This window comes from Chenopodium album, chromosome 19, assembly GCF_948465745.1.
Source record: "Chenopodium album chromosome 19, dcCheAlbu1.1, whole genome shotgun sequence".
Classification (NCBI taxonomy): Eukaryota; Viridiplantae; Streptophyta; class Magnoliopsida; order Caryophyllales; family Amaranthaceae; genus Chenopodium; species Chenopodium album.
Window position 1 is genome coordinate 18,545,949 of NC_137852.1, and position 26,557 is coordinate 18,572,505.

The following is a 26,557-nucleotide window of genomic DNA, read 5'->3' on the forward strand; positions in this document are numbered from 1 at the left end:
TATCAATACGGTTTGGTGCGGTTTGTATAGAATTGCGGTTTGGTGCGGTTTGAAAAAATCAGAAACCGCAATTTTGCGGTTTGGTGCGGTTTGAGATCCAAACCGCTCCAAACCGCACCGTGCACAGCCCTACTACCTTTAGCCGGATTTTCACCATTGACCAATTTTTCTGTGTTGACCCACCGACAAACACCCCTAGCTAAAAGCGCTCACCTTGGGGTTGGAGGGTAGTTTTGGCTCGGTGGAGGCAATTTCAAGCAACTTATGTTGGTTTTGGAGTTGAAAGTGCATGAGTGGAGGTTTTGGCCTTTATGGCGTTTCATAGTGGGTCAACGATGAAAAATTAGATCAACGGTGGATTTCCTGCAAAAGATAGTGTTTTATAATATTTTACCTTTTAAAAGTAGTTTGTACAATATTTATTATATTAGGTAGTTTCTCACAAATTCTAGGTTTTATTGGTAGTTTCTGACCAAAAACCGAAAAAATAAATTAATTTGATAATGTGCAATAAGACAATTCTAATAAAATATTTTTTTTTCTTAAATAATGATTATCAGTTTTTCACAATCAGTTAAAATCGGGTCCTACTAGTCGCATAGTCCCTATATATATATTTGCATATAGGTGGGTAAAAATGTAAATTTACAAGATCAATAAGTCATTTGACATTCCGAATGATACTTTTTATGGTTACAGTGCTACATTTTTTGTACTATTATGCATGCATATTGTACCATTATGTCTTACTAGTATTATTTATCTTACAGTATTATAATATTTTGATGTACCATACTTATTTGTACTATTAGCAGAATATTTATACCACATAACATTTAATGGTACTATTTACCTAATAAATGGTACTTGATAACTTCAACTTTATTACTATATTGTCATCCGATGAGCAATGTTTGCATATATAGGAGCTATGCGCCAAACCTTCTCCATTAAAATCGATTAAAATTGGTAACTGGTGCGTAATTTTTTTTTTTTTTGGACGGGAAATAATGAATAAGATAGACGTGTTAGTTACAACCAAATTAATCAAGTGTTTTGTATTCACTCATATATAAGGTGGCTGAGCTCATAAAAGATATGGATAGCTCAACCTGGAGCCTAGCTAGCATATATGTTCAATAGCTAACTTGTTGGTCGACATGAAAAATAAATACACATAGGAAATATCTCGTGTTATGTGGAAAGTAGTTATATCTCTTGATTTGATTGGTTGACAACAAATTGAATTCTCATGAATGGGGAAGAGGGGAGTTGGTAATAAGGGGGAGATAAGAGTATATTATTTCATTCTCTGTGGAAAGTTTAGACTCCGTTTGTTTTAACAGAAAATAATTATTGAACATATTTTTCATAAAAAGAAAATTTCAATGATAAGCATAATTATCAAAATAATTTTCCGTTGTTTGTTTTCTTACTAGAAAAAATATGTAGAGGATGAATAAGAGTGTAAGGGAGGAGATGGAGGAGATGTGAGGTAAGGCATAAGCGATGTAAGGAGTAAGTAAGAAAATGTGACATGATGCCCTTTTTTAAAAAATTTAAACTAGTGTATAGCTCGGGCGTTGCACCGCTTGCTACTTTTAATTAGACCTTGTAATTATCAATTAAATACTTTTTTTTTTATATTGATAACATAGTTTATGATTGGCTTAGATGTTAAGTGTTCAAAACCCCTTATCATCATTTTTTTTATATGAAGCAATATTCTAGCTGATTGAGTAGTGAAGATGTGGCATAATAAGAGATGAAGTAGGTGACGTGGCGTGGTCTTCGTGGCACAAAGACGTTTTTAGCAGCGCCTTTTAATATATTAGTATAGATATTTCCACTTTTGAAAGAAATATTATACACTACATTTAGGAAAATTGTTTTTCATCTTTATCGACCAAACAATGGAAAAGGAGAAAATCAATTTCTTAGAAAGTGTTTTCCGAAAAAAAAAAAGAAAAATAACGGAGAAAGTCTGATAAAGTTTTGCTTCATCCATATATTTTTACCCTTTTGTTGTCAACCAAACAGCTAATCAATATATTTGCTTCTAAAATTCCATAAATCATTCATTTTTTTTTTGTTGTCAAACAAACACACGACATTTAGGTTTAAGAAGATAAAAGAAGATAGATCAAAATAGTACCTTGTATAAAGGTAGGAGCACTAACAACAGTGTGCACCAAACTTTATTTCCTTATGCATGTTATTACTTGTAAAGTTATGCTTATCTATGTTTTGTAGTTGAACTTGCTCATTTCGTCTTATATATATATACTACGTATAAATTTCTAGCATAACCATTATTGAGCTCTACCACTATCATTTTCCTTCACTATCTATAACTCTCTCTTACTTTCTATCTTCACTTTCTTTTCCCTTTTTTCTATCTTTGTCTTGCAAGATGAAGCACTCTCTACTTATCGCAAGGAACGTTGTAGGAGTTATTGGTAATGTTCATCAAACTCCATATCTTACTAGCTAAAAGTTTTTATTTTTTTTTATTTTTTTTTTTTAGCTTTGTTCAACTTCTAAATATTAAAGTAGTTGGTTAATCTTAAAATTATTTAAATCTAATTTGAAGGACTCGTTTACCAATATTAAGATAGATACTATACATGTGTTTCATAGTGATATTAACATTATTTGTCCTGTCAAAAAAAAAAACATTATTTGTCTTTTTGGCATGTCTTTTTACTATCTTACTCCTCTTGGCACATGACTTTCACACCTTTAATTTGCACTCACTCTTTTTTACTTTATCCAGCTATTTACACCATCTTTATTTCTTACTACATCCAACACCTTCTTTTTGTAAGTCCATGATTGTAATACTCACTATCCTTTGTCTAATGTTTACTAAATGTTGTATGTTTGCTAGAATAATGAGAACGAAGGTTGTGTGTATGTGAGTGTTACAATCATGGTCTTTTTGTGCACATATAATCGATGTGAAACCCTTGTCAAAAAAAAAAAAAAAAAAAAAAGTGAAACGAAGGTTGTATGTTTGTTAGAGTGAGAAAAGACAAAAAGTTGCCATGTCATCAACATATGTGTACCTGCAAAGACCGACTCTTATATTTTTCTGGACATGCAATGGCTTAGAAAGCTAAGAGAGTCGTCGTATATATTACAGCTTATTATTACTCGTAGTTGTTTTCTCATTTTTTTTTTATTTATTTCTACTGTTTTCATATATTATAGGCACTACGTATCTAATGAAAAAATTGTGGAATTTTAGGAACGAATTAAATAATTGATTAATTGTTTGGTTGACATACAAAGTTAAAATGAAAGAGGTAAGAATTTATATTACTTTAAACTTTTCACGAGAGCTGGAATAATAATTTACATGACTAAACTTTCCACAAAAAAATGAAAAATGGAATAATATATAGCTAATTCTCTGTCCCATTTTTCATGTTTCATTTGTGTTCCACTTAATATCATTGGTTGTAATAATTACAAGGTCCCACTTCTCAAATTTTAAAAGACAAATAAATATTTTTAGAACCAATCATATTTAGTTGAACACCAATGGAACACAAATTATGGGACAGATGATTTTCTCCCTAATGGAGGAATTAATTCCCTTAGCTTTTGTGGAGAATAAATATCATCATTGAGTATATCCTACCGTATATGAAAACAATAGGAAATAAAATTCTATTTAAACCTTATTATCATACAAAACTTTAATTATGCACCAAACATATGGATTTTTATAAAAGCTTTTCTTAATAATGATATATGCAACCCGAAATTGGTAAATGATAATTTAGAAATGCATAACAAAATAATGAATTGGTTTGTTTAATGTTTTCAAGTTTCAATTTTGACTCTTCCTTGCTAGTATAGGTAACGGTAAGAGTTGAATATACAATTATTCTTCATTTGTATATGTATGACAATACAAGGATGATTGTTTACTTCTTTTCTAAATTAACATTATTTTTTTGACATGAATTTTTATCTTATTTACATATGCCAGGAAATGTTATTTCCGTCTTCCTCTTTGCTTCACCAACGTAAGTTTTATTTTCACCTACACCCCAATTCCTAAAATAACAATATATCATGACAAATTGAACAACCTTTTTTCGTTGAATAATACGTATAAGATGTTTTAATATTATCATTATATAAGGATTTTACGAAAAACTACCTTAAAAAACCATTTTATAAAAAAATGTTGTAAAAAACCACCTAATGTGAATTTTTTGTTGCAATTTGCCACCAACAGAACAAATGACATTGAATTGTTAATATTCGAAGCTCATTTTCTTGCAATGGGTGGTGAATTACAACATTAATTTAATTGAGTTGTTTTTTACAATATTTTATTTTTAAAGGCTCACAAAAATTAAAGATTTAAAAGGTGGTTTTTGACAAAATTTCTTTAATATTATTATTATTATTAATAAATTCTTGAGTATTTATTTCATTATGAACAGGCCAACATTTATACAAATATACAAGAAAAAATCGGTGGAGCAATATAAGCCAGACCCATACTTAGCCACAACAATGAATTGCATGTTATGGGTGTTTTATGGAATGCCATTTGTCCATCCAAAAAGCCTTCTTGTTGTTACAACTAATGGCATTGGCCTTGCTCTTGAGATCATCTTTCTTCTTGTTTTCTTCATCTACGCAGATAAGCATAATCGGGTAAGTCTATCTCAACACTTATGTACGCTTGTATTTGTATGTATCGTCTACCTGTACACTCACACACGTGTTACGTGTCACGACGCGACACCAATGCATCCCACATTACACGTACCCGTGTTTGTAGGACAACACAAGCCTTAACACCTTATGGACGATTACATGGTGTACGTGTGCATTCACAATTTCACACGCATGCCCATGTATGTGACATAATATCACTGTGTGTGGGACAATACTTACCTTATGAGGAAGTATTAATGTAGGTTTGATATGTATTTGCAAATACCTTAGCGCCTCATGTACAATTGCACGTAAGTTGTGTTGCACGTGTCAACAAGGGCATAATGCTTATTGATGATGTTGGGTATTTTACACTCCCATCGCCCCTTTTTATTTGCACGAAGTGCACCATATGACTAATAAAGCTCTTATATAATATGGCACCATGATGCAAATAAAAAGCGATAGAGGGAGTATAATGTGTTGAAACTCTCAACTTTATTAATCATGAAATTTTTACTTTAGCTCTAAGTTAATTTAAACATTTTTGCTATTATTTTCATTTTAGATTTTAATAGAGCATTCTTTACAATAAACGGCAATCTACAAAGCTCTTTAAGTAATAACTAGTGGGTAGATGTTTTTTTTGTGATTAATTTTATCTTTTAGCATAAAGTTATCGTATGGCAAGATCGAACATTTGACACCGATGCCACCACATTTTTGACCATGCAATATATTGTAGCTAGCCAAGTTTAGTAACTTCACTCGTGCAATTATAATTATGAAATGGAAAGTCACTGCCTATCAATTATAATTGTATGTTTGGTATATGAAAATGACATAACGGTCTGGATTTATAAAAATAATGCACCGCAATAATTAATGTTTCCCTATCTTTTTTTTTTTTTTTTTTTTTTTGACGAGAATGTTTCCCTATCTTAAATGTAGTAGTAGTACAATAATATAATTAATTACATGTTCTATTTTAAATTACTTGATGCGATTTTATGTTTGACACTAATTATAAATTTTACTTGCCACAGGGTAAACCACCTTCTCTCAGGCTTTGTGACTTTTTGTAAAACAAAGTTATGTAGGATTTCGTTAGATTATTTACAATATTTAATCTCAAAATATCAGTTTATTACATCAATTTTATTTATAAATAATAAAAAAAATTACAGTTGAATACATGTATTAACAAACGTGATAAAAAATGAGGAAACTAATTGTATAGTAGTAGTACAATAGCATAATTACATGCTATATTTGAAATTAGTTCACGCACTTTGATATTTTCCACTATTTATGAATATTACTTTTATCATCTTTTTTAAAACAGAGTTATGTAGGATCTTGTTAGATTTAATCATAAAATATCATTTTATTATATAAATTTTATGTATGAATAATTAAAGTTTTTAACGATTGAATACATACATTAACAAACGTGATAAAAAAAAATGAGGAAACTGATTTAATTGTATAGGCCTCACAATATTACAATCCTAAACTATATGTGTAACATTACAAATAACCACCACTGTGTTCGTGATCGTTTTTGGTTTTAAGTTTTCAATATTATCAGGATTATAATAGTTTGTCCATTTTTTTTATTCATTATATGATATACATATGATTTTTTAAAAAAATAATAATAATAAAAAAAACAAAAAACTTTTACCAAATGAGGCAAGTAAAGCAAGTTGGTAAATATTTCAATGAACTTGTTATAAATTGTCTTTTAATTAAATTAATGCAATATATAGTTAATTATAATTTTGAATCCCATTAACATATTGTATTTTTCATGTTTAAAATTCAGTTGAAGGTTCTCCGATGGATTGCAGTGGAATTAACTTTCATGGCAGTTGTGGTTATAATCACAATGTTATGTTTCCATACAACACAAAAGAGGACTTTCTTCGTGGGGATTCTTTGTGTGATATTTTGTTTGGGAATGTATGTTTCACCCCTCACAATTATGGTATGTCCAATTTACTTTGGCCAATGAAACTTTGATTTTATTTGCTCTTTTTTATTCAATACCTATGTGTTTAGAGCTTTGGCCGCTTGGCCTTGGCGCACTCATCATATTTTATTTATTTATTTATTTAATGTAAAGAGAGTCATAAGGGTGGTGATGTATTTGATCCTCGACAACAATAGTGATTAGGAGGAAGTTGGAACCTAACCACTCAAGACTAAATCCTGGATTTGAATTAGCCCATAGTTAGGGTGAACAAAAAAAAAAAAAAAAAAAAATTCACTTTCAAAACTTTAGCCAACTAATTTATTCGACATCTACATATGTAGTACTTATTTTAATTCATTAGTGAATTAATTAGCAAGCTTAACTAATGAATGTGAGAAGGGGGTGAGGACTAGAACTTGTGAGCTTAAAAGTTGTGCCATGTCCACAAATATGAACATTGGGCTCTAAAAATGGGGCCAAGTGCTGAAAATCAGGGTGCGCGGGGCCTTAGCTAGGTGTGACTGGCATATAGTTTTAGATAAATTAATCGGCACATAATAGGATAGGGTGTTAAAAATTATAATAGAAAATATATTGGGTTTAATTATTATATATATATATATATTTTTTTTTGACGAGGGTTGTGAGAGAAAAAGAAATTATTAAAAAGTAATAGTGGGTTTGAATAGGATTATGTTTCTAAAATATTAAAATGAGGTACTTTGCCCCAAAAAAAAAAAAAAAAAATAAAAAATAAAAAATAAAAAATAAAAAAAGAAAGAAAGAAAAAAACTTTAAAAGGAGAGTCCACTTTACAAGATTACCTGCAAACCAAGAGAGAGAGAAAGAGTCCACTTCACAAGTTCAAAGGAGATTCAATCCCAAACCATATATATGGCAATAATAGGAGGAGTAGCCTCTTAACCTTATAAAGTAATCAACTCTCTATTCTTCAACCAATGTGGGACACTTACATGTGGTGACACTTGGAAGGTCTATTTTTCAACACTCTCCATCCCTAATATTTGCTTCATTTGACTTTTCATGATCTTCATGACATGTCTAAAAACCATTTTATTTTCATTTTCATAAGTGTAAAAGTTATAAAAACTAGATATTAATAAAAAAATATAATGATAGGAATCAAACAAGATCATACATTTGTATATGTTTATTTCTTATAGCTATCTAGATTAAGGAGGCGTTTGGTATGACTAGTAGAAATGGAGTGGAAAGGAAACAGATAAGTGGGAGGAAAGGAATCATTTAACTCTTACCTTCCATTTGTTTGGTTTAATCATTTAATATAATCACTTAAACCTATCTTCCTTTATTTGTGTTTGAGAAGAGTAAGGGTAATTGTTAACTTAAGTTTTAAAGTGGTAATAATGGGTGGAAACTATTACCTTTAAGTAATGGCAATTGAAAGGTAATGGTAATTGTTATCAAAACCTTTTAACCAAATACTTGGTAACAGTTATGATTTGATAAAACCCGTTTTCCAATTAAAAAAACACTCCAACCTAACATGCTTCAAGGGTATTTAAAGATTTTAAAGTTTTGACTCATATTTACACAATGGGGCAAAAAATTAGAGAGAGAATAAGTATAGCTGATAAAAATCTTGAAAGTAACCATTGTATGGACTAATTATTTTGGACAGGGCAAAGTGATTAAGATGAAAAGTGTGGAATACATGCCGTTTTGTCTTTCAGTTGGCAATTTTGCAAATGGTGTTATATGGACAATTTATGCGTTTCTTCCACTTGATCAATGGATCCTCGTAAGTCATTTCACACCCTCCCTTTTATTTTTATTTTATTTTTTATTTTTTGCATGAATAGAAAATTAAAATGTCTTATGTAATAATTATTTAAAGAATATTATTGGCGATATATTTGTGGGAAACTCTTGGAATTAATATTAAATATTAGGCCATGTTCTATTCACCTTAAGAAAATAAGTCATTAAATATAAGTTTTGTACAATGAAATATCTTAATTTAATAAAAACCAATAGATGTAAAGATGAAATATAATTAAATTCAGTTTAGTAAGTGTAGTTAAATAAAAATAAAGTTATGAGAACATGCCTTAAAGTACTTTCCTTTGATCAAATTATGAAAAAAAATCCCCCCCACCATTTTTTTTTTTTTGAAAGGAAACAAACCCAAGTTAATTCGTAGTGATACCAAAGAAGCCTTTAATAAATTTACATTCTTTGTCAATATATAAATAAATAAATTTACATTAATTAATGTCGGAATTGTGTTTCCCTTAATAAAAAAAATTTGAAAAGTACAACTTAATGTAAAAAAAAAATTTCTCTACCTAATTTGCATTATCAATCATTGTCATCATATTTCCGGTTATTCTCGTGTATTGTAGATCCCAAACGGACTTGGAGCAATATCAGGTGCTGCTCAACTAATTCTGTATGCATGTTATTACAAAACTACTAAACAAGCAAAAGATGACAAGAAGCCAAATCAAGTCATTCAAATGTCTTCAAATGACAATTTACGAGCTTAGCTTGAACTATTCATACATGTTTCATTCCTTGTACTATATTTAGTCATTGTCCAACAAATACATAGAAACATTTAAATCACTTTAATACTTTTACTTTGTAAGTGTGTGTTTTGGTTGAGTTACTTATTAACAAACTACAAGCTAGCTTTCATATGGAATAATAAATTCCCTTGACATTAGTGCTTTTTATACTTTGTTATTGTATCTTTTTCCCTAGAATTGAAGGGGAATTAAGGCATGAAATTAAACTAATTAACAAGATTTTAGATAGTAAGATTGAAGGCATAAGAGGGGGAAAGATGAAAGAAAGAGGGTAAGGGTAGACAAATTAAAGACAGGGGTGGGGGGAAGGTAGGGATTTGTTTTGCCACCAAATTTCGCCAATTTTAAAGAAGTGGTGCTTGTTAAGTTTGAGGCATAGGAGAATTGTTGTGAAACTAACAAAATAGTTAGATATTGTTGTGAAATAAGGAGAAACATGAGAGATTGGGAGAGAATCAATTTGGGTATACATTTTTTCCATATGATCGGGGGTATCTATATACTTACAATATAAGTAGGGTTTGGTTTGATAACAATAAACCCTTGATACAAAATATTCCAGAATAATACAAGGAGTATAATGGACATCCACACAATATTTTATAATACTCCTCCTTGGGTATATTGTGCCACGACATTAAACCTTAATAGAAAAAAAAAATCATGTGGGATGAGAACCTAATTAATGAAGTAATAAGAGTACATTCTTTATTATATGCTCGAGGTGATGCCTCATTAAAAACTTTACCCCGAAAACCCAATGTAGGACAAAATCATGATCGAGGCCAAGAGTACGTCGCGTATTTTCTCCCCCTTAATGAATACATAACATGAGATCTTCTAGTGTAAATAAATCCGATATGGTGGGTATCTGAGTAACTTCTCACATGTAGTAGAAATATACCATTTCTTAATAGTTGATCATGCATCTTAAACTGACCTTGAATCTTCAGATCTTCACATGAACAGGTGAGACATCTTCATTTCACCATATTTAATTTATGATAATAATACTTGTGTTTACATCTATTTCATTAAAAAAAACTCCGTTTAAAATTGCCTCAAACATCAAACTTATGTCTTCTTTCGAAGGTCATATCATGTATTATTGTGAAAAATTAATGATCACTAGCTATTTGATATAAAAAAAACTTAAAAAAAAAACATTAATAATAATTCAATATTTCAATGGCAACACTTGATCTCATTAATGTCATGGTCTAAACTTGTATAACTTAGTAATGTAGCAAATCTAATTACATAATGTTAGGATTTACACTAATCTAATTACGAGTGCAAAAACAAACCCTATGCCCGGATTCATGTATAATTCCAAATATTAAACACATCACATAATCTACTCTAAAGATTATACCTTTGAAGCATGTTTGTTAAATGAACGGAGCCTAGAACCACAAGCGTAATTTCTCTATCAAAAAATCACCTGCACGATCAATCTCGCCTTAAGTGTACTAGCTAAGAATACCAAACAATTTTCCTCAAGGTAGAGTGTTTGGATATTCGGTTCTAACTTTAGAGGAAGCTAGAATATAATAATTCTTGAGTTGAATTGTATGATCATCTTAGATCATAAATAAATCCTTAAAGTGTAAACCTAATATGATTAGGATTATAAGTAAATTAATAAACCAATGATCAAGAGACACGTAATGAACCTACACATACACACGTGCACACGTAACAGTCCATGCCAATGGCTGGTCGGCCAAGCCTTGGGCGCCAACGCAAGGCCCGATCTTCCTTGTGCGGCAAGGCAAGGCCTGATAGCCTTGCACGCTAAGGCATGCCTGGCTTGCTTGCCAAGGCAAGGCTAGTAGGCCTTGCGCCCCCAACACAAGCCAGTAGGCTAGCCTCGTTGATGCTGGGCCTAGTTGCTAATGCGTGCTTGCGGGCTTGCAGCTAAGCAGCAAGCCATAGTCTTGGGGTTGGGCTTGCTGCTTGTAAGAGCCCGCGAGTTGAGGCCTTGCCCATAGGCCTTGGTTGCCTTGGCTTTGGCCTATGCATGCCTAGCCATGCTTGGGCGTTGCGCCTACGCGTGTAGAGCACAAGGCCTAGTGCTAGGCTTGTTGCTTCGCTTGATCTGCTTCCTTTCGTGTATCAATCCTTCGGATCGATTTGACGTTTGAAACTTCTAAGCCTAAATACCAATGTTTATATCCAAACAATATTTATAGACGTATATGGACTTTTTGGCCTAATTCGTCTTATAGTTTAATTTCTTAGTATGGGTGTGACCTAATAGGTTTTGCCATGAGCAAGCTGTAAGACTAAAGGCTGTTATTGGACAAGATAGTCCAATGGCAAAATGGGCAGGTCACATATTAAAGGGTCTTGACCCTTTTACTTTAAATGGACACGGTTATTATTGGGCTTTATGTTAAAGAGTCATTGTAATGTTTTTATTGGCAGCCCACTCACTTTTAATGATTGGATAAAAACCATTACAAGGTCAGCCCTCACAAGGTCAACATTAAATTTTTACTTGGTCAGTTCATTCCCTTATCTTTCTCTTCTTCGTATCCCATCTCTAAATTTTCTCAACTTTTGCTACTCTGAAATTTTTTTTTTGCTCTCAAACAATTGCTACTTTGAATCTGGTTCTCTACTAAAGTTCAAATAAAATTGAAAATTGATACTATAATTTTTTTTAAAAATTTTTAAAAAAAATTTTCGGTAAATATTTTTACTATGCAAGTTCATTGCAGAATGGCTTTTTTTTTTTTTTTTTTTTGTGTAAAAGTTTTTACTGTGCAAGTTCATCGAATAACTGTTTTTTTTTTGTAAATATTTTAGCTGGGCAAGTTAATCGATTGAAGAATTGCTGTTTTTTATTCTGTTTAAAATTTTCCAGTAAGATATTTTACTTGTGGAGGCATGGAGACCCTTTTCTAGTTAGCCCTGACCCGCCCCTAACTCGCATGACCCTAGCCCTAACACTGTCCACTGATAATTTAAAGTGACCCTTAACTGACGTGCTCCGTTATTGACCCGCACTAACCTGCCCCAACCTGCCCAATAACCAGGACTATGGCCATGTTTGATAATTAGAGTTTTGACCAAAAATGAGCTTATTTGGCCAAGTTAGAGGTTTGACTACATAAATTATCTAATTTGGTTGTTTGGTAAAAGAGCTTTTAAATAAGCTTATTGTGGTAAATAAGCTAATTTGTAAAAAGCTAAAAAATAGAACATTAGCTTATTAAGTAATAGATGTCAAAAGACAATTTTATCCTAAAAATTACTCTAATTCACATTCTTGCCCACCCAATTTCTTACCCTAGTTAACTAAAAAAAAATTATCAATGTCCTAAGTTGTCATTTCATATGTTCAACTAACAAACAATTACAAATAATAAGATATTGGAATAATACACTTAACTTGTTTGAAGGACACTACTTCTTCAATCTCACACTTAACCTTTCGGACAAGTGTACATTTTGTGCATTGCTTTTTCCAGTGTCAGTTAATGCTTCTTCTTTAACTATAATGTCAAATTTATAGTCATCGTTATTGCGTTCAGAAGTATTTCATTTCTCAAATTCCTGAGTTTGACTGCCGAATACAGATTATTATACATAATCCATCGGAGCACGCGACGTCCATGCATTTTTCACAGTCATGCTTCTTCGAGAGGCCTTGTTAACAACAAAGGCATGTATCCATTATTCTTGTATTACGTCCACTTACTATGAGACATAGGTTCCCGAGTGTTGCCTTCAAAATATCCTTTTACGTACTGTCACATAAAAACAAAACAAGTAAACTTAAAATACTCATGTTTGAGGAAAGAGTACCAATAACTTTAATAAGTTAGATAAATACTTATGACATCTTAAATCTCTTAGAGTATTCTCATATCTCAATCCGGTATAGTTCTAAACTTATACTATTGCAAATGATTTATGACATTTATGTCCTTCTAGTCCAAGAAAAAGCGTCATAAATCATACTACACACTAAGCTTCTTTGATCATTAACCGTCTATCCTTTAAATGACCTAGATTAAGGATATTTTCGATATGACATTTAATGTTCACTTAATAGGTGTTTCGTTATCCAATACATTGTCTTGATAATAACCTACTTTGAATATTTTAAGTTGAATGGATTTATTATTTAATTCTAAACAAAATTTAATTAATAAAATAACACAAGGTTTTGGAAAAATAATAACCCAATATGTCGGAGGTGTTTTGAGGTGGATCAACGCCAGAAAATTAAGTCAATGGTACAAATCTGGCCAAAGGTAGTAGTTTACAATAGCTTTCCTTTTGTTAGGCAGTTTCTTACACTACTTCTTTATTATATAGTTTTTTCACAAAAATCTGGGATTTTATTAGGTAGCTAACAAAAAAATCCTAAATTTAATCCATCCAATTAAGTTGTTTTTTTTTATTTTTGGGTTGAATATACTTAAGTAGTAACTTAGGAAGCTTAAACATGAAAATTCTAAAATATTGAGGATAAGGGCCTGTTCTCATTGACTGAACTCAGCTAAACTACACTGAACTGAACTCAACTCAACTAAACTGAACTGAACTGAATTTCAACTTAAGAGAACAGGCCAAGACTGATCTTTTACTAAACTACACAAATATCCTAAATAAGCTTGTTTATTATTTATTCTGTCTCTTGATGAATATCAGCTGCACCACTTTGTGGAGTGGACGAGGCCAGTTGAAGGAATAGATCAAGCTCACAAGCCTATTTAATATACCAATACTTAGTCAATTTCTTGATTTTTTAACTCCAAATTTTCAGCTCCATTAATTATAAGATTGTCAAACACATCTATATCTATACCTATATCTATACTTAGTTAGTACTCCCTCCGTTTTTTAAATACTTGCTCCATTTCTATTTTTTGCACTATTCATTTGTCGTACTTTAACTAATGTTTATGATTAATACATAAGGAAAAATATAGTCTTGTGGGTACTTGTTGGAATCGTCTCAATGAATAGATTATTGATTTTCAATTGTTAGAATTTATATTTATTGATAATTAAAGATATTTTTGATCAAAATTAGTATTGACATACGTGTCCAGAGAAATGGAGCAAGTATTTAAAAACAGAGGGAGTATTTAAAAACACAAACCACACATCTATACGAAGCCACATGTCACCATAATCACTCATATGCCACATGTCACCTCTCTCATTTCTTCTTTTTAAATTTCCATTTTAATATAAAAAGCAAAATATATAAATATAATGTTTGAGTCTTTAATCTTTATGCATTCTAAAACTTACAAATTAAGTAAGAAATTAAGTGTTTATATTCAATATAATAAATTAAAGTTAAACTAAGTAATGTTCATTACATTAACAATACAATAGTCTTATCATCTCCTAAACTTAAATATAACTTAAATCAATGTATCATTTCATGGTCTATAATATCTATGTATATATACCAAACTGAATTCCACAACAACACCGACACTTTTCAAGAAAAATAATCTAATAACAACCCGTGCATTCAACGGGTCAAAAATCTAGTTTCAATTAATTTTCCTAAAAATTTACTTCATTGCACATATATATCATTTTTTAACACAAAAGGGAGCTGTTATATTATATCATAAAGTTCCTGATGAATAACTTCATCAAAGCAAAAGCAGACCAAGCATAGAACTGGTCAGGAAGCTCCAAAGTAGGATAGTTAAGCATACATACATCAAAGTGAAATAGACAAACTAACTTAAGATAAACTAGACAAACTAGCTAAAGAAACAGGAAGTGAAAGTTCCATAATATCCGACAGTTGGTAGAAGCAATCTGCAGTAGACTGGAATGCGCAAAAACAGTAGCTGAAATGGTCTTAGTAGCAAGAAGATTAGGCTGCCATATCAGGAATCTCTACTGCATATATGTCGAAGTAATCAGCAGGAGGATAAGTGAAGGGAACAGATTCTCCAGCCTTGAATTTATTCCTTCCCATATTGGCTAACCTGTCAGCAACTTCATTAACAGCTCTCCTAGCATGAAAAATCTGAACTGTCCATTGTCTTTCCAAAGGTGAAGCAACATCCCTTATTATATTACCCAAATCTCCATCCTCAAAAGCCTTTGGATCCTTTAGCATCTTAGTGAGAGCATCTACATCAGTTTCAAGCTCCAAGAATTTAATGCCTTTACCTCAAGCCTTCAAAAGACCTTCCCGAATGGCCATTAATTAGCTCAGCAGCAGCAGAAGAAAGAGCATTGAACCTCATTGCATAACCAGTAACCCAAAGACCTTTCTCACATCTGATCACTCCACCCCACCTGCATTGTCTACACTGATCCAAGAGCCATCAGTGTTCAACTTATGATACCCTTTTTGGGGAGGAGCCCACCTTCTAATAGCTTGAGTTAAGGAGGAAGCAGAATTCTCCAAGGAGCCCTGAGATAATTGCAAAGAATATTGATAATCCACTAAGAATTTGTTAAAAGTGGACTGGATTAGCATCATTTTCTGATAAAAAATAGCCATATTCCTAGCTGACCAAATATGCCAAATAGCTATAGAGAACACTTTTTTCCAACTACCAATACTTCCAAAGTTAAAGGCCAACCAATCTGAGAAATTAGTATTGTAAAACTTTTGTAAATCAATTTTGAGGTAAGCAAAGTATTGAAAGATTACAGATCAAAAGACACAAGAATTTGGGCAATCTCTAAAAACATGTAAGGAGTCCTCCAAAGGATGTTCACATCTCATGCACATAGGATCGAAGAAAGTAATTTTTTTTCCTAAGAATGGAACCCACAGGAAGAATGTCCCTAACTAAATTCCAAAGTAACATTTTATACTTGTAGGGACAATTAATTTTCCACAAATTCTTCCAAGAGAAATTACAAAGAAAAGTAGAGTTGAGGTTATTAGGAGGAAGGGTCGAATTGTAGGCAGATTTGATAGTGAAAGAACCAGATTTGTCTAAATTCCATTGAAGCCTATATATCCTTAATATGAACAAGTTTAGGAAGGGGATAAGCAAGAATCATGGAACAAAGAGAAGAAGGAATAATATGTAAAACATCATTCAAATATCACTCATTATTTCTTATAATGTTAGAGACACGTCAATGACCTTTTGAGTTTGGAATAGAAATATTAGAAAGAAGGTACAAAGGACAATCACCTATCCAATGATGATACCAAAGAGAAGTATCATCACCATCCCCTATATTAATAATTATCCCTTTCTTCAAAATTTCCCTCCATGCTAGAATATCTTTCCAAATTATAGAATTGGAAGGTTTAGCATTGTAATCCATAAAATTAGAGTATTTTAAATATTTTTTCTGTAGAATTTGCACCCATAGCTTATTATCTTGAGTTAAAATTTTCCAACCCAATTTAGCCATAAAAGAAAGGTTCCATCTACCTAAATCTCTAATGCCTAAACCCCCCTTAGCCATTGGATCACAAACAACCTTCCAATTCGTTCTAGGAATAAATATAGTTCTATTAACTCTATTCCAAAGAAATTGTTTACACTTTTTTTGAAGATCACTAATGACAGATTTAGGCAAGATATTGGTTTTCATAGCATAGACAGGGTAAGAGTTCAAAACCGACTTTATAAGAGTAGAGCTTCTAGCCATATTTAAAAGCTTAGCTTGTCACCCCTTAATTTTAGAAAAAGTCTTATCTAAGAGAGGGAAGTAGTCATTTAAATTCAATCTCTTATGAGAAATTAGGATACCAAGATATTTCCCATAGTTTGTGGTATTAGTAATATGACAATACTCACAAATAGATCGTCTCACATTATAATTCATTTTTTAGGAAAAATAGCTGAGGATTTTTGAACATTAATAGAAAGACCCGAGATATTTTTATATTGATCCAGAACCTCCATCATGATTTTGATATTACTAGTAGAAGCTTTCCCAAAAAGAAAAACATCATCAGCATAAAAAAGATGAGAAATATTAATATCTTTGGCAATTTTCATAGGCTTCCAATCACCACTATTGACTCTATCTTGGATCATGCAAGAAAGGCGGTCAAGGCAAAGGACAAAAATGTAAGGAGATAGAGGATCACCTTGTCTAATACCCTGAGAGGGGGTAAAGGACTCGGTAATCTCACCATTCCAAAGAAGGGAAATACTTGGGGTACAAATACAACTTAGAATGAGATTAACAATATTGCTAGGAAGGTTGATACTTAAAAGGGTATCTCTAATAAAATCCCATTCTAGGCTATCAAAAGCTTTAGAGAGGTCTATCTTAAGGGCCATAATATTCGCTTTTTTAGAGGCTTTATTAAAATGGTGAGCTACTTCTTTGATAATTATAATGTTCTCTTCAATAGTTCTATTAGAAATAAAACTAGATTGAAAAGGGCTTATGAGGTCATTCATGAAAGGTTTCAACCTATTGGATATACATTTTGTAATTAGTTTATAGATAGAATTGCATAGTTCTATAGGTCTAAAATCTTTCATGGAAACAGGAGAATCACATTTAGGAATAAGAGAAATATAGGAATTGTTAATTGAAGGAGGGATAGAACCTTTATTAAAACAATCCGAAATAAAATCAAAAATAGAGGAATGAAGAGACTTCCAATATCGTTGAAAAAAGATGGGTTGAATTCCATCCGGACCCGGGGATTTAATAGGATCCATTTGAAATAGCAAACATTTGATTTCCTCAAGGGAGGGGGGGAGCAGCAAAACTAGGAGTAGAACAGCCGGGAATGAGCTTAGGGTAATGGAAGGAAGGCAAGCAAGAAGAATCAATAGAAATGCTTTTAAAAACCTTTATAAAATAATCCCTAGCAATATGTTTCAAAGAAAAAGAATCAGTTATCTAAGAACCATCATCATTTTGCAAGGTTAAAACTTTCCCCCTAGATTTTTTAATGTGTGGCCATTAGATGAAAGTACTTAGTACTCCAATCAGCATTCTTTCTCCAATCCAAACCAGACTTTTGAGCATAAATGATCCTTTCAATTTTGTAGATTCGATTTAATTCAAACAGGAGATCCTTTTCTAGAGAAATAAGATAAGAAGAATAATTTTTTGCCAAATATATCTGAATTCCATTTATTCTAGCAATCAAGCTTTTTTTTTGCCTAGTAATATTACCAAAAATATTTTGATTCCAAGACTTAATATTAGAAAGGAATTCATCCCTGCCTTTAATAAAATCTAAATTATGCAAATTCCAATTATGAGTAAAAAAATCATCAAAATTAGGATGCTCTAACCATGCAGCTTTGCAACGAAAGGGGAAGGGGCCTCCAACACAGTTATCATAAACAGAAATTAAGATAGGACAGTGATCGAAATGAGTTCTAGCAAGATGTGATACCTGATTATTCGGGTAGGTGTTCAACCAACTCGGATTCCCCAATGCCCTGTCTAAGCGCTCTTGAATATTATCAAGACCTTCCCTAGCATTATGCCAAGTGAACGGATTGCCCGAAAAACCCAAATCCACCATACAGGCAGCATCCGCCAATTTGTTTAAATCAGAGCACTGGGAAGATTTAAATTTCAACCCTCCTGATTTTTCCGAAGGCTTTGTCACCTCATTAAGGTCCCCTAAGAACAACCATGGAGTGTCGTCTGGAGGGAGAGTCACACGAAGGTCGTTCCATAATTTGTGTCTCTCTGAAGGCGAAGAGGGTGCATGCACAGCGGTGACTAGAACCTCCTTACTTTTTGGAGTGAACTTAAAAAGTGCATGAAAGTAGTTTCGAGTATGACCTTCGACATAATCAATAAGCTCAATTTCAGTCTTATAAAGCAACCAAATACCCCCACGAAGGCCATTAGGCTTAACGAACTCAAATTTATCAAATCTCAAGAGTTTGGAGACTTGATCAGCCCTAGTACCATCACTCTTGGTCTCAAGTAGAATAAAAATACTAGGTTTGTGAGTAGAGATAACTTCCCAAGCATGAGGTATAAACTCATTCCTAGAGGCACCGCGCACATTCCATAAGACGATCTTCATATCGAGGTCCGGATAAGGAGGGATAGGCTTTCCTTCACTGAATAAGGGATCAAAAATGTCCCATTCCTCCCATGCTTCCGCACGGTTCATCAGCACCACGTCGTGCATTTTTAGAGGAACCACCATCGAGTCCACTTCCCGAATGGTGTTCTTTGTTTCCCAAAAATTGAGATCGATTTGGAGCCCCACCACTCCTTTTTGAATCTGAATAATGTAACATCTAACAAAGCGAAAATTCTCTACAACCTCACATACTTTTAGCTTTACTATTTAATGTCCCACATGTTGTATGGTAATTCAACATTAACCATGGTTTAATATTCTTTGCTGCAATTATTGTTTTGAAATGGTTCGTTGTTACACAAAATAAATAAAGAAATAAATAAATAAAGGAAGGAAGGGTTATGGAATGGTCAAACATAATTATTCCTAATGTATTTGTTTTAATGTACTTTACAAACCGTCACACTAAAGATTTAGTGAGTAATTTTTTTTATTTTTTTTATTTTCTTTATTTTCTTTATTTTCTTTATTTTTATTTTTTAATTAACGATCAGGAGAAGTACTCTGATCGTATCTCAACCCGTACAGTTTTGTTGGTCTAGTATTTGTGGGTCAGATACTTTGAGAGTGAGGGGATTAGGGTAAGGGATCTTCACCCTCAAAGTATTTTTAGTCAAGATTGAACCCCCAATCTCAAAGTTGGATGGTGCAATGTTTCCCACTAGACCAAGCTTAGCTTGATAAGATTATTTAAGGAGTGTAGTTTACAATTTTATCATGTCTTCTTGTCCCTTCAAATATCAACAAGTCAGTAAAACTTCGTTTAGTATTTTAGTGATGAAATTTCTCAAAAATCTCAATTAATTAGATTGGCTCATGATCTATACCATTTGTAACACTCTTAACTAGTGCAAATTATTATTGAGTTTGTTATTAAAGATAAATATATACTTTGTTTATTTTGATGGATTTATATTTTTAAAAAATGCTATACCTAACCCTTAGGGATACATATAAGCATTAAATTTACACTTGAAAATCGTAAAAAGTTAAGGAATCATAAAAATATAAACACTAATTACATTGATTTACGAGTGTTTTTGTCATGAATTCCTAATTATATACAACTTCCAAGATTGTATTTAATACTTATATATAGCTCTTATATATATAGCAAGACATGGAATAAAAAAATAAAAAAATAAAAAAGAGTAAAGTGCAAGAAGTGTTCTTATATATCAATGGGTGATTAGATTATGTGGAAATGAAATTTTGAGAATTCCAAACAAGAATCACAAGACATGGAAAAAAAAAGGATTACAGCTTGGAAGGGTTGGGATAAATTTGATCCTTTGTTTAGTAATGGAAAACCTCCTCCTTCTTATCCCGATCTTGATATGAAGATAATAATGTGGAATGTTCGAGGTGCTACAAGGAACGAGTTCATCCCCCATGCTTCGGATAATTTCAACCCATGAACCTAGTATTTTCATCTTCTTAGGAAACCAAGAGTGACGGAAATAGAGCTTCTTGAGCTTCTCCCGTTTTCAAACTTTTTGGGTTTTGATAAACTCGAATATATTAAGCCAAATTGTCTTAGAGGTGGGATTTGGATTATGTATAAGAACAATATCGAACTAATTGATTATAGAGGGCCACACAAGGAATTACTTTCATGTTTTGTTCAAATTCTCTCCTCAAAGCAAGGAGGTTCTTCTCACTGCAGTGCATACGCCTTCTTCTCCCTCTAAAAGGCACAGGATGTGGAATGATCTTCGTTCTTCTCTACCTCCTGATGACACACCTTGGCTCTTCTTAGGTGACTTGAATGAAGTCACTAGCCCTGCTGAAAAATCAGGTGGTCTAAGATTTAGACATTCTCAGTGCTCTCACTTGAACAAATTGGATGATGCGACTTGTCTTGTTGACTTGGGCTTCTCTAGTAATCCATTCACTTGGCATAACGCAAGGGAAGCACTCAACATCATTCAGGAAAGATTGGACAGGGTTATGGGAAACGCAAATAGGCTAAACACCTATCCGAATACTCAGGTATCTCACTTAGCTCGCACTTATTCTGATCATTGTCCTATTTTAATTTATGTTTGATCATAATGGAAGCCTTTACCCCTTTCAATGTAAGGCTGGTTGGTTAGGCAAGGAAGAATTTAGTTTAAATATTAATAATTAGAATTATAATATTTTTTAACCAGGAAAAAAAAACGCTTAGTTGCTAGAATAGATGGGATTCAGATTGCTCTTTCGAAAAGGTATTCAGCTTTCCTAGTTTCTCCAGAGAAGGATTTACTTTTTGAATCAAATCACATATATAAATTGGAGAGAATAATTTATGCTCAAAAAGCGGGATTGGATTGGAGGAAGAATGGTGATTGTAACACAAAGTATTTCCATATGTTGGCCAATATTAAAAGAAATAGAGGAAAAGTGTTAACTTTACAAGATCATGATGAAAATTGGATACCAGATTTAAATGATTTGAAAAGTATGGCTAGGTCTTATTTTTAAAATGTTTTCAAAAGTGTTTCTGTTGATTCCGGTAAAATGCTTTCCCTTCAATATCCAAAGTCTATTCCTATTTTTTCTACCCCTTCTTTTACTCCCCCCCCCCCCCCTTCCTCTGATGAAATCAAAAAATTTTTATTCCAAATGGACCCAATCAAGTCCCCTGGTCCAGATGGTTTATAGCCTATCTTTCTTCAAAAGCATTGGTCTGACCTAGGTCCTTCCATTTCAGATTTCATTACTAATTGCTTTATCAAAGGTGCTATTCCCCCTAGCATTAATAACTCTTATATATCCCTTAAACCAAAATGTGACAGTCCTGTCTCTATGAAGGACTTTAGATCTATTAGATTATGCGATTCCATTTATAAATTAATTACTTAATGTATTTCTAATAGACTAAAACCCATTATGAATTATATCGTTAGTCCTTTCCAGTTTAGTTTTATTCCTAATAGAACTATAGAAGAAAACATAATCATTATTAAGGAAGTGGCTCACCATTTCAATAAAGTTTCTAAAAATGCTAATCTAATGGATTTAAAAATTGACCTATCTAAAGCTTTTGATAGCTTAGAATGAGATTTTATAAAGGACACTCTTTAAGTATCAATCTGCCTCCCAATATATTTAATCTTATTTTAAGTTGTATTTGCAACCCTAATATCTCTCTCCTTTGGAATGGAGAGATAACTGATTCTTGTACTCCTTCTAGAGGAATTAGACAAGGTTGTCCTCTTTCTCCTTACATTTTTTTTCCTTTGTCTTGATCGCCTTTCCTGCATGATTCAAGATCAAGTTATTAATGGTGCTTGAAAACCTATGAAAATTGCTAAAGATGTCAATATATCTCACTTATTTTATGCTGATGATGTCTTCCTTTTTGGAAGAGCTAATTCCAATAACATTAAGGTTATAATGGAAGTTCTTATAATTTTTAAAGCATTTCAGGTCTTTCTATTAATATTCAAAAGTCTTATGCTATTTTCCCTGGGAAAAATAACTACAATGTTAGGAAATCCATTTGGGACCTTTGCAACATTTCTAATACTACTAATTTTGGAAAATATCTTTGCATTATCATATCTCATAAACGTTTAAATCAGTTAGATTATTTTCCCCTTCTTGACAAAACTTGTTCTAGGATTAAGGTTGGCAAGCTAAACTCTTAGATGTTGACTTTTTTTCACTATTTATATAAGTAGTAGTAACTATGATCATATTTATTGGTTTCAAAAAAAAAAAAAAAAAAAAAAGGAAAAAATTGCTCCCATTAATCTGAATTTTGCCTCGTCCGTCCAAATTAATCCATGTTTTCGATTATTTTATCACTCCCAACTTTAGGGGGTATTAATTTTATTGCACCCAACCGGTCATCTAACTTGATGTAGTAGGTTACCTAGACACGTGTCAGCGTATGGTTCACTTAAAAATAAATAAATAAAGTTAAATTAAATTAAATTAAATTAAATTAAAATAAAATAAATAAAATTAAAAAAATACCTTCTCTCTCCTCCCTCCTCCCCCTTTTCCTCTCTGCCTTCTATGGCTTTCCACCAGGCCACCAGCAATCGGTAGCCTCCCTGCCCACCTCCCCACCCCCATCTTCGTATCGTGGCCTCCCTGCCCACCTCCCCACTTCCCCTTCCCCGCGTACTTCACGCACTCCACGCACCAACCTCCCCTCTTCCCCTTCCCTACAACTCCACCAACAACAGTCGCTGCCACCACGACCTGCCCAACCCCTTACCCCCCGAGCGTCGGTGCTTCCCCGATTACCTCCCCTTTCCTCTTCGATCACCCCGCAAACCAGCCAAAATCCCCCAAATCCTAACCCCTAACCCTAACATTCAAAACACTAGGCAAACCGGCGACAAAATTAGCCACTAACGGATGAAAATCGGCTGATAAAGGGTTGAAATCAACCATTCAGCCCTAACATCGATCGATTTCGACCACTTGTGGCCAATTTTGGGGAGGGGGCTGTTTTGGTGGGGAAATAGTCGTGTAGTGGGTTTGGTGGCTGGCCATTTTTGGCCATTGTGGTGGTCGATTTGGTGAGGGGAGCTGTGATGGGTTTTCGGTTGTGTTGGGCGAAGGGAGTGCGTGTGGTGGTTGGCTGCTGGGCTGTGTCGGGGGAAAGTGTGCATCGGTGGTGGTGGTGTGGTTGTGGAGGTGGAGTAGGAGCTGGGTTTGTTTTAGGAAATTTAAATCTATTTTTTATTTTCTCTATTTTTTCAACCAATTACATATTGACACGTGTGCAAAGAAAACTAATTCACAAATGTTTACCTGATTAACCGGTTGAAAGTCATTTGGGTGCAATAATAATTAATACCCCCTAAAGTTGGGAGTGATAAATAATAATCCAAAGTAGAGATTAATTTGGATAGACGAGGCAAAGTTCAGATTAATGGGAGCAATTTTTCCTTAAAAAAAAATTACCATATTTATTAGTAGCGTAATAAATCAATTTTTTTATCCATAAAATTTATTATCGAATTATGATTAGACAAAATTATAAATAAAAACCCTCAAAAATACCAAACTTTGATTGAACCACCTTTTTTTTTTTCCAAATAACCAACCGTAAAATTAAATAATGATTTAGAAAAGGAAAAATTCACATAATTAATCCCAACTATTGATAGTCTTCCCAAATTAATCCCAACTATGGATTATTATAAAATAATCCCAACTATGAAGGGTGTATTCCAAAAATGATCCGGTATAACTTGTAACCGGTTAAGCAGGTAAAGTTTTTTTTATATTTTTATTTTAAACATCACTCTCTCTCCTCCCCTTGCCCAGCTCCATAACCATCGGTCCACCACTCCTATTTTGCTCCCCTCCACCACCCAGCCACCTACATACGTGCACCATTTTTTTGCTTGCCCTTAATGGCTCAATGTCTCCTTTGCTGCTCTCTCCTCTTAATGCCATTGTTGACCACTGTCGACCTCGGCTGTGATCACGACCTTCCCATTCTTTCCTTTCGGTGGGTGGTTTGAACAAATAACCACCATTTATCGCTTTCTTTGTTAGCCACAAAACACTACACACCATATCTACACCACTGATCGGCATATTGCCGTATTACTACTTTTACTCAACACGCACCGATCAAGTTCAACTTCTCCGTTCCCTCATATTTCCATTGCATTTTCATTCCCTTACTTCATCTTGTCCCTAATTTCTCTCCTCTTCATTCAAAAGTAATGATTGTTGTGTTTTTTCATTTAAAATCAATGGACAAACAACAATAACTTATATAATGAAAAATCATAAACGACAATGATAGTTTATATAAGTAGTATAGATAGGTTGTACAATAGTTGTATGTTGCTTATTGGAATTTTTCTCATTGCTGTCTGATCGCCGGTGCGTAGGTCGTTGGTCTACTAACCCTAATCAAATTAATTATTTATAACCTAAACTACCCTAATACAAGTATAGGGGTAAGTAAAGGGCCGATCCACGAAGACTATATGTATCAATCTATGCTAATTAGACTACTAGGAAAGCTTGTGAGATAAAGAGAGGTTAAACTAAACACAGCTAAGAACAAACAACTAAAACTAAGGAAAGTGGAATCCAATTACATCAATGCATTCAACAGCATCATACAATTAGATGAACATGACCTCGATCAGGAACAATTAACACAATTAACTCACTCTCGCGCAATTAAGCATGTTAATTATCCTACTAAACTAGTTCACTCTCGTGCAACTAGCCTAGCAAAGGTATGGAAGAATTTAATGCTCTCAACCAACTCACTCTCGCGCAATTGATTGAAAACACAATTAAGAACATAGAATCAATCAGCTAGAAAGATTTTAATCCATAAAAGCATATCCATACACAATAATCAAGAAACAATTTCATACTAATCACTATCAATCATTCAATTTATTAACATAACCTTCATCCATTTCCTTAGAACAAAATCTAAGCTAACATAATGAACAAAAACATCAAAAACAAGGTAAAGCAAGAATAAAAGTAAGAATCAAACAACTAAACTAATTAATCTACTCAAATCAACAAATAAATAAGCAAAAACAATAATAAATGAAAGCAATAAAGGTGAGAGAAAGTTAGGAAGACTAATTGAATAAATGAGAAGAAAAATCCACAAAATACTTCTTCAAAATCTCAAAACTCCATGAAAAATCCAAGCTTTCTCTCTCTAAACTACTCCTAAACTAGAGAGAATCCTAATCTAACCCTAAGAGAGAGAAAATAAAATAGGCTAAACTACTCTAATCTAGGGTAAAATTAAATGTTAAGAGTTTAGAGAGAAATAACCCCAAAAGGGGTATTTATAATACAAGGCTAAACATAAAATAAAATAAATAAAAAGAAAATAAAACTAATTAAAATAATATAACTAAAAAAAATAAAAAAGGAAAATAAAACCCCAAAAGCCCCCAAATCCCATCAGACCCACAATCTTCCTTCCTATTCGATTTTTGGCTGCTTCATACTTGGGATGTAATCCCCTGCTTCTCGCCACACCAAATTGCATCATCAATCATCATCTTCACCGCCAATCGTTGTCAATCGTGTCCCTTAGATTAATTGAATTAATCCCAACCGTTGAAGCTCATTAATTCCGTCAATTGGACCTGATAAAACGGAGCGACCGCGGATGGGCATCTCCCAGGCATCTACTGAAAGTTGGACAAGTCTGGAGAACAGAGGGCCGCGCCTGCGGCAGCAGCAGCCGCGCCTGCGGTGGTCTGGGTTATTGCAGATGCTGATTTGGGCGAATTCAGGGGTTCGATTGAAGCGACTTCTCTGATTAGT

At 33.0% G+C, this 26,557-nt stretch overlaps 1 protein-coding gene across 1 annotated transcript; it reads left to right on the forward strand.

The window, feature by feature from the left end:
- Nucleotides 1–2,348: 2,348 nt before the first annotated feature.
- Nucleotides 2,349–9,239, forward strand: LOC145595190 (bidirectional sugar transporter SWEET4-like). The gene is made up of 6 exons (XM_081651570.1): nt 2,349–2,459; nt 4,001–4,037; nt 4,464–4,680; nt 6,512–6,673; nt 8,325–8,444; nt 9,049–9,239. Exons 1-6 carry the CDS (start codon nt 2,414–2,416, stop codon nt 9,190–9,192), a joined length of 726 nt encoding a protein of 241 aa, XP_081507696.1. The 5' UTR covers nt 2,349–2,413; the 3' UTR covers nt 9,193–9,239.
- The last annotated feature ends 17,318 nt before the right edge of the window (nt 9,240–26,557 follow it).